The sequence below is a fragment of the Caloenas nicobarica genome, chromosome 23 (assembly GCF_036013445.1).
Source record: "Caloenas nicobarica isolate bCalNic1 chromosome 23, bCalNic1.hap1, whole genome shotgun sequence".
Taxonomy (NCBI): Eukaryota; Metazoa; Chordata; class Aves; order Columbiformes; family Columbidae; genus Caloenas; species Caloenas nicobarica.
In genome coordinates this window covers 2,548,393-2,558,000 of record NC_088267.1, presented here as the reverse complement: position 1 = coordinate 2,558,000, position 9,608 = coordinate 2,548,393, and the positions used below count along the sequence as shown (strand labels likewise).

Genomic DNA, 9,608 nt, shown 5'->3' with positions numbered 1-9,608 from the left:
GCGCCTGGTGCTGGAAGGGACCCGCAGGATCATGGAGTCCAACTCGTGTCCCTGCACAGGACACCCCACAGGTCACCCCGTGTGTCTGAGGACGTTGTCCAGTCTTTTCTTGAACACTGTCAGGTTGAGGCCGTGACACCTCCCCGGGGAGGAAGATTTCCAGGGCCCGGGCTCCTCGGTCTGATTTCTCTGGGTGTGAAATGTGAAGATGTCGCTGCTGTTACACATAGCCCACGCATCCTCCCGTCTCTGGAAAGGAGGAGGGGAGAGGCCAGCACCAGCTTCCGAAAAATGACCGCAGCGGTGTGAAAACCAGGACTCGCACGCAGCACCCGCTGCCTCAGCCTGTGGCCGCCCCGGGCTGTGGTTCTCGCCCGGTGCCACCGGGTGGCAGCAGCGCCCGTGGGACACCCCGGGTGGGCCTGGGTGCCCGGGGACTGGGGACCCTTCCTGCCTTCCCTGCCGCTCGTGTCCCTGAGAACCTCATCTCCGTCTGCCCAACCCTCCAGGGATGGTGACTCCAGCACTGCCCTGGGCAGCCTGTTCCAATGCCCCACAGCCCTTTGGGGAAGAAATTGTTCCCCAGATCCAACCCCAACCTCCCCTGGCGCAACTTGAGGCCGTTTCCTCTGGTCCTGGCGCTTGTTCCTGGGGAGCAGAGCCCGCCCCCCCCTGGCTCCAAGCTCCTTTCAGGCAGGTCAGAGATCAGAAGGTCTCCCCTCAGCTCCTGTTCTCCAGCTGAACCCCCAGCTCCCTCAGCCGCTCCCGTCACCCTTGTGCTCCAGCCCCTCACCAGCTCCGTTCCCTTCTCTCAACTTGCTCCAGCACCTCAAGGGCTTTCTTGGCGTGAGGGGCCCAAAACCATGCTGGGATGGGGAGGAAAGGCTCCTTGCAGCGTGTCCCCGCTCTGCTCTGCTTTACACTGGCTCCCACAAAGAGCTGAGTTTAAGGCCCTGGTGTGGAAGCGGACCCAGCTATCTGTAGCGCTTTGCCTCCCCTCTATCCTACAGATGGTAAAAGCCTTCTGTCCCACTTCCAGCCCCTTTCCACCAGGCATCAAAATAGTCTCCAGCTCTCAGAGATGAAGAGGAAAGGAAAAACCAGGGTGTGCTTTTCAGAAAGTACCAGGATCCCAGAAACCGTGTCTTTACTAGAGTTGTCTGAGAGCTATTTTGACCTAAACTGAGTCCTTAAAGAAGTTCTCATCTGGTGCCTCTGGGCTGCGCTGCCATGCAAAAGCTGCAGCAAACGTTTCTGTGCAGGACGTGAACCGGGGTCCCCTGCCCGCATCCCTGCCCGGCCGAGGGGACGCCGATGGCCATCGTGCCCTGAATGCCTGAGCTTGCCGAGCACATGGAAGCAGATGCAGGGTTTCGCATACTGAGAAGATAAGGAGGGCTTTTCTGAGCTCTAAAAGCTGCTTATTCTTTACAGTGTACTGACACCAGAACGGAAAGTGCCTTTTCCTGAAACTGGCTATTTATAAACAGCCCGCTGTGCTGAGCCTTCGCTTGCGAGGGGGCAGGGACTCTTGCAGCTTTTCTTTCTCTGCCTTGAATTCACCCAGCGATCCTCCAGACAGGAGTGAATAGAACAGATCTTGCTGACCATCTGCTGGAGGAACGCTGCAGCACTGACAGCTTTTAATAACTCCTCAGAGTTACCAAACTCCAGTGAGTATCAGCCCTAAACACCTTGCCTGTGCAGTCGGTGCTGTTCACAGCCCTGGATTGTTGCAAAGGCTTTGCAGGAGAAATTAGTAATTTGTAGCAGTCATGCTTTTAATGCATGAAACAGTTGTGCCTGTCCAAAGGGCATGATCCTTGCGGTGTACGGGCTGAAACTGGCAGCAGTTTTAGCTTTATCTTTCCAAGCTGCTGAGCAGTGCAGTCTTCACTGCATGCACACACTTGAGGTGGGATTTGTCTGCTCCGAGATGTCTGAAACATATCCTCTAAGCCTTAGCTAACTTTCCTTCCCTGTCGAAACAGAGAAGTAGGAGCCTTCAAATCTCATTTCCTTGAGATGCCTTTCTTAGGATTTTCCCTAGCTTAATTGTGTAGGGATGCTGGGCAACACTCTGCCTACCTCCCCCTGGTTTGCTCCAGCAGACCAGAGGCTCTGTGGGGCAGTGCTGAGCTCTTTTCCTCCAGGGACACTAGAATCCTCTTTTGACCCCACCGAAAACTCTGAGGAAGCTAGGACTAGGTCTAATTATTAAAACTACTGCTCCTTCCCTGACCTAGCTGTGCTCCCTTTGCAAACAAGATTTGCTCTTGGCACTGCTCACAGTACAGCACCGAAGTGTCACCCAGATTTTCCCACCTGTAGTGATGTAGCAGCTTTTGGTTGTGGCTCTTAGCAGCCTGGCACGGAAGAGCAGCGTGCTTAGCAAAACGGTGCACAGGGCTTTGGCCAAGAACGAAAGAATGAAATAGAACCCTCTGTCCCCTTCTGTTTGTCCTGGTGCTGTCAGAGAAAGCAAGAGGTGTACAGAGGGATGAGGAGAGGATGGGACAGACTGCGCAGCTCTCCAGCCAGGCAGAGAAAGGCAGATTTCAGTGTGGCTCTACACACTAAACACAGCTGGAGTGGTGAGGATGGATGTGTGGCTCAGAGCCAACGCAGTGGGAAAAGATCAGGAAAGTGTCAAACGGACGTCTCTTCACCCCTTTTACTTCAGTGGTCATGAGTAGGTCATGGACTTTTGTAGCAGGCTGAACTTGCAGAATTCCCTGGAAATGTGAACTCAAGGGTATTTCTGGCAAATCTGGAAAGGAAATAATCTTCTTGGGAGGCTGCAGGATGCAGCACAGTCCCCTGCACCCTGAAAGGTCCCAGTGGTTCTGAGCTGCGCATATACAACAGGCACCAGGACTTGGCTGACTTGTCGAAACTTTTCTCAACTCACTATAATGCCCTGCAATCAACTGTCTTTTGTATTTACAGTTGAAACAGGAAAAGCAGGACTTGGTCCATACTTTGGTGTAGCAATTATGAAGCAACCTAACGGCACACTGTAACCAGCATCTGAAAATTATGAATGTTGTAATGCGCCATAAACAATCACATGTCCCAGAAGAGACCCTCAGCCTTCAAATACTGCAGAGAGAGGAAACATAGAGTAACCTACTGAGCTTGCTGATCACCAGTGTTTTATCCAAGACCTGAGGTGCAGATCACCCCGCTTTTCCCTTCCTTTAGGGCAAAGGCTGGACCAGAAATTGGGCTGGGATCAGATGCTTGCAAAAGCAGTCACTTGGAAAGCTTTTATTATGGGTTTAGTTCTTTGCCTCTGGAATATCACTCAGATTTAGCAAGGAGCTGCTTTCCTTAATCCCCATCCATGCAGGCACATGTGGAAGCTCCTGGGAATTCTTGCTGCACAGGGGCTGGGGTTCAGGAAAGCGGGACTGCTCACTGTGAGTACTGCCCAGCAGCATCCTCGAGAGACCTCGGCCTCCGGGGAGTGATGCGCAGCCCTTTTGCATCCGTCTTTTTGACTGTGGTGCCCTCCTTCCCCATTATCCAGAGGCCTGGGAATACACAGAGCTGCTGACCCAAAAGAGAGATGAAACATCGAGTCAGTCAGCAGCCAGTGCTTTCGGAGCCTCGTCCATGCACCTGTGTGCTGAACCCTGGGCTGACTCCTCCGGATCCTCAGGGGCGTGCAGAAGATGCCGTTGCAGGCTATGCTGAGCTTCCTCTACCCCCACGGCATCGCTTCTCTGGGCAAAGGCTGGTGGAGATGGTGCAGGAGGAGGACACCCCACTTTGCCCCCAGTCCTGGGTGGCATGGGGGTACTTTGAGCCTATTAGGACAGACTCCCAAGCAAATCCTGACTGGGAGCCCCAGTCACTCCACATTTCTGGTAACATCAGCTCCCCTGTTTCAACTTAAATCAACTGCCCCTTTCCCAGTGCACTGCACAGCCCTGCAAGAGGATGTACAGACATTTCCTCTGCCCTGTTTGCATCAAATGCCAAGTGCTTTTACAGAGAAATGGGCTCCTGAGAAACCTCTGCAGAATGTTGACAGTCCTTCATCTGTGGGCTGGACGTTGCTCCCCACTCGTAGCTGGGACACCGGAGGCCACAATGGTGTCACACAGCCTGCAGCCTCACAACCACAACCAACAGCCTAGAACACACCTGTTTATTTTGGGGCTCATCTACTTTAAGGAATAAATCCACTCGCCAGCTCCTCACTGCTTACCTATAACCTGCTGACCAAGCCATCTGCTGCTCTGCAGATGCAGAGAGAAAGCAAAGCTCTTCCAGGTCTCGAACAGCCTGTCACTGTGGAGCTGACAGCCCAAGCAGGGCTCACCCACCTGCAACACCAGCCCTGCTGCTCACCTTTCGACCAGATCTCCAGATTGCACAGGTGTAACCACTGAAAGGACAGGACTTCAGCAATTGCTCTTGAGCTGTGCAAGGAACAAGGCCGGGGATGCTGACAGGCAATCCAAAGCACCTCAGAGTGGTACAGACACTCCAATACCAGCATCCACAGCCCCACTGCTACAGGGCAGGAAAGGGACACATGGGAATATTCCTGAACTCTGCGAAAGGACTGGGGCACCTTTAAAAAGAAAAATCTAAGCTCTGGAGGAGCTGTCATGATTTTTAGAGCCTCTGTGGCATAGAAAACTGCAGCACTGCAGCTGCCAGAGCTGCACGTGGTCTGGAAGAAGTGTGAGGAGTCACCACTGACTTGCCTGGACCCCTCAGGTCAGCCGGGCTGCAACACTGCAGCACCATCCACATTAGGATTTTGCCCCCAGTACAGAGAAGGAGCATCTCATCCTCCCAGCCACACTTTGAGGATTGACTTCATCCAAGCATTAAACTAGAAACACAATCCTTGCAAGTCAGGTGGGCGACACTGGTGACTGGGATCCACAGATCACCAATGGGAGCGAAGAAAACCCTTGTCCCCAGTGTTTGACACCGCACTGCACCCGTGCCAGAGACGAGCACTAAACAAATGCACACTGGAGATATTTCAGCTTTTATTTGCTAATTCATCTGTACATTCTCACTTGGTTGTTGGGTGACAGCTGCGAGGAGCTGTCAGCAGCAGGGGGCAGCAGCAACTAGGAGTTAAGAGGAGCTTTCCACAGAGCTTGGAAACAAGAGGCAGCAGAGGAAACAAAACCCCACTCGCTTTTACATTTAACCTTTTCTGAGTGAGGGAATTTGAAATCGAGTCATCTTTATCACATTCGGAAAGGTGTTGGATTTACAGCCCTATGTGTTCAGCATACAGATCTCAGCTTGAAGTGACTATCGGCAGAGCACCTTGAAAACTATCCCAGGCTTTCTATTTTTGAAGCCAGAATCTTAAAGCTGCAGTACTCTCCATGCATCCTTCCCAGCAGTCCCGAAGCCAAATAACAAAAGAAGCTCTTGCAAATAAATAATAGGAAAAATAAATAAGATTAGATCTGGAATATACAGTTACATGGTCTTTATTCGGTTTCAGAGGTGGAAAAAAGTGAAGTTAGACTGCAGCTTTAAGCCTGAATCAGCCTCAAACACTTTGTAAATTTTACAGTTGATTAGCTGTACAGGTCGGAGATCCTAAGTTCCACAGAGATGAACATTCATGAACACGCACACCCTTCCCCAAGGCATACTTTATTTTGCTCAGCTAGTTAGAAAAAGCCTGCTGGAGGGGAAGTGCCCCCTTCCCGAGCTGAACAGGCGAGATTCAAGACCTATTTACTGTCACAGTAAAAAGTCCCAACAAATATCAAACCCCACCCATGTTTGCAAGGGGAAACTGGTTCAAACCATGCATCAGGGAGACAATCCTCTCTCAGGGGATCCTTCAACTTTGCTGGCACCACAGAATCCTTGAGCAAATCCAGCTACCGGCAGGACTGCCAGCTGCCCACCTCTTCCTGCGCTCAAAGCCTAGTTGTGGAAAGTCCTAAGTCCATTATTTCTACTTAAGCCAGAAATCCTGTTAATGCCACTTAGAGGCAGCTCTACAGCAAGAGCTCTTGATCTGCTCTCTGTTTGGGGTACACGCTCCCTCCCCAGGAACTCCAAATGGAAAACCACACAGAAGAGAAACGCAATCCATTGCGAGTCAGTGTCCGATGATTGTCTCTTCGGGGAGGTCAGGAATCCAGGACAGGGCAAGGCAGGGGAAGGGAGGAGGATGGCAGGTGGAGAAGGAAGTTAGAAACAAACTCCAAACCACCAAGACACAAGGAGGAGCTCAAAGCCCCTCAACAGCTGATGGCACTGGGTTGCTGTTTGCTAACAAAGTCTGAAATGAAGTCGAACTCGTTCTGTCCCAAGAATAGCTCTGGCAGCTCCTGAATCCGGTCCAACCCCAGTTCCAGGACAAGAGACGTCAAGACCTCCTCATCTATGAGATCAGTGTCCATAACGTTCAAGGTCAGTGCTGGTGAGGGCATGTGCTGCATGCCCGGGTGCTGGCTTGGCCCCACTCTGTACTGCTGGGCACTGGCACCCATGGGCCCATTGCTCATACCCAGTGGGTGAGCCTGGTACTGGGTGTTGAGTTTTTGTAGGTGCATGCTGGCCATTAGCTGCTGGGTGCCTACTGGCCCCATGTACTGCTGCTGCTGACTTGGACCATTGAACATCATCGCGTTCTGCATCTGGTGGTGGCCCATCTGTCCGCTGAGGTTGGGTCTTGGCCGCATCGCACCGTCCATGCCAGCCCCTCCGTAGGGCATCATCTGACCGGCGGCAGGCAGCGTCCTCAGCACATGCTGCCCGTGCTGCGGGGGGCCCTGCAGCCCGCTCACCCCCATGCGGTAGTTCTGCAGCCCAGTGCCACCGTGGCTCATGGACATCATCATGTGCTCAGCCATGGCTCCAGGCCCCTGCAAGGCGACACACGGCTCAGGGCAAGGCTCCCGGGGACAGCGCTGCTTCCCGCTCCCGTCCGAGGATCCCGGAGCACCCCCCGCCTCCGCGCCGGCAGGGAGGCGCCGCGCTGCACCCGCCCTGGGAGCCGAGCTGCTGCCCGTCCGCCCGCGGCTGCCGCACAAAGCTCAGCGCGGCGCGCCCCGCGGCGGCCCAGCGCTCCGGCCCGCGGCCGCCCCGGGGAGCCGGGCTGTGCCCGCGCGGGTACGCACCGATCCGGGGCTCCGGCGGGCAGCAGGTTCGGGCAGCAAGTTCGCTCAACCGGCAGCGTTACACCCGCTCAGTTCGCCGTGTGCGGAGCGTCGCGCTCCCAGCACTTATAGGGACGCGGGCTGGGGCGGGCCGGCCGGGCCGGCCCCCCGGCGCCCATTGGAGCGGGCCCGGTGCTGCCCGGCCCTCGACGGGGCGGGCGGGCGGCACAAAGGCCCGGTCGCTTCCCGGGCTGGCCAGCTCCCTCCCGGCGTTACAGACCACGGCTCTGGTGATAACAGACTGATCTTCTCTGCAGAATTGCAGCAGGCTGTTTCATGGAGTTTTATATGTTCTGCATTTTTGCGATGCTCGTGGACCCTGTTGAGCAGAAAGAGGTGATAACAAAGTGTTTCAAAGGTTGCTGAATAAATAGTTTGTTGCTAACTGTATTACTTGAGGAACGAGGTGTAAGTATGTGCTGTCATGAGGGACTGAAGTTAGGGACAGGCATCCGGGGTGAGTGCTGAACCACGCAACACTGACCTGAAGGGTTATTTGTATGGAGTATCTCTGTATCAAAACACCTCAAACCAGCTCCTCCGAGCCGATAATGCCCAGAAACCATCAGTTTCCAGATGTGAGCAGCCAGGGATGGAAAATGTCTTCTCTTACCTGGACAGAACACAAGACCATTCACTTCCAGGACATTCTGGGAGCTGCTTTTGTTTGTGCCACCTTCTGCCTTGCTAAGTGGCTGGGATGGGTTTCAGGTGTTGTTGGTGAGCCTCTAACTGATGAATCAGTTGGTTAATTGTTGAGTGTAATTACGTAATGATTGTTTTTTAACTCTAGAGATTTTGACAAATGCATTTTTTAGTGCTAATAAACACATGCTCACACACATATACATGCCTGCCTGAGAGTTCACATGCAGATGCACACCCAGGCGAGGAACAAATACAAAGGGAGTGTCTGCCCTCATCTTTGCAGACGCATCCAGCCATACGAGCCTCTCTCGGTCGGAGGAGAGGTGTGGTGTGTAGCGCAAGTCCTGGTCGGGGCAGAAATTCTTGGACAGGAGTAACAGGTGGAAGGGGCTCTCCACAGCCATGTGCATTACACAATACCCCCAGGATGGTAAATGACCCACTGTTTTGGAAACAAATTGGCAGATGAGAGAGCACACTTGCCGAACAAAAGTGTGAAAGTCCCCTCCGCCTCTGCACTGGCTTATGTCCCTTCTGCTTTGGGAAGGGTAAGCTTGATCAGCAACTCATCCAGTTTGAATATAATTTGACCAGAAATGGAGCTGCGTTGGCTGGGATCACCTGATCTACCTTGTCATGTCGTCCCCTAGATGTTTCACCAGCATAACCTGAGGTGTTTTGAGAGGAACCAAGTGCCTGCAGAAGGAAGGGTGCGAGGCGATGGGAGGCATTGTGGTGGTGAGATGGATCCACAGCCTCTGTATTTGCCACGTTGTGTGCCATCAGTCTGTGCTCTGCGTCTTGAGGGCTTCCCGTTCTCAAACCAGTAATATTTTATTTTACAGGAACCAGTGTGGGCTTATCTGCTGCATTTCACACTGCCCAGCCAATGACCGGGGGAGCAAAGCTGGGAAAGGGCTGACTAGTCCTGGCAATATTCCTCATTTTGGCCCAGAACAAGCAGTGGTTCCTCGTCATGCTGAGGTCTCAAGTATTAAGGACCCAAACCACTGCAGCTGTATTTACATACGCTGTGTATGACTCGATCTAACCCCAGGTTTGCAGTCTCTCCTCCACCTCTCCATGCGCTGCCATCTGTCATCAACCCCCAGACAGACTGGCCTTCCTGGGAAAGCAGATAAACCGCCCATGTATCGGATCCAGCCCTGGGGCTGTCAGTTGGTCAGCCCTGACTTAGGTCACAACACAAGCCACCTCCAGGAGTGTGTCATTCACAGCTTCCTGACGTGGGACTTCCCCAGTCTGGCTGTACCGGTGTCATCAGCCCTGTGTTGGCGAGGGTGGATTACCCAGGTTGGGAATTATTATAAATCACATTGTTGCTCCAGTGGCACCAGTTTGGCTCTGCATGACGGGGGATCTGGAAGCAACGCCTGTGTGTCTGAGTCCCAGGTCAAGGCATCCCTGTGGGTGGGCATCAGGTCAGAGATCTGGTCACCGGCACATTGCAGACCTTTTCATTGCCCTCTTAGTGGGGCTTGCAGCCCGTACAGGTAGTCTGTGTTACCTGTGAGTTGTTTATGTAAGATATTCCCTCCTCACACTTGATCCCTGACCATCATGCATTGACTGCACAGCTCCAGGGGTATTACAGTGATAAAATCATGTCCCCAAAGTCCCCAGGGATGAGAAGTGGCACAGGTGAGAGCTTTTTGTAAGCAGAGATATGAACACTTATCTCGCAATGTTTTGCATGTGTCAGAACTGGTTCTTGCTAATTCCAGTTGCTGATCTACAGTCCAAATCTCTTTTTTTGCAAGAGTCTGAGAATCTTGG

General features: G+C 53.1%; 1 protein-coding gene across 1 annotated transcript; it reads right to left on the bottom strand.

Annotated features, from left to right (window-relative positions):
* Positions 1-5,038: 5,038 nt before the first annotated feature.
* On the bottom strand, positions 5,039-7,196 carry LOC135997794 (cbp/p300-interacting transactivator 3). The gene is made up of 2 exons (XM_065650672.1): positions 7,125-7,196; positions 5,039-6,869 (listed from the first exon to the last, which is right to left on the bottom strand). Exon 2 carries the CDS (start codon positions 6,855-6,857, stop codon positions 6,243-6,245), a length of 615 nt encoding a protein of 204 aa, XP_065506744.1. The 5' UTR covers positions 6,858-6,869; positions 7,125-7,196; the 3' UTR covers positions 5,039-6,242.
* Between the last annotated feature and the right edge of the window lie 2,412 nt (positions 7,197-9,608).

Bases quoted from the DNA above. Each gene is read 5' to 3' on its own strand.
- LOC135997794 (XM_065650672.1), bottom strand. From the start codon at position 6,857: ATGGCTGAGCACATGATGATGTCCATGAGCCACGGTGGCACTGGGCTG.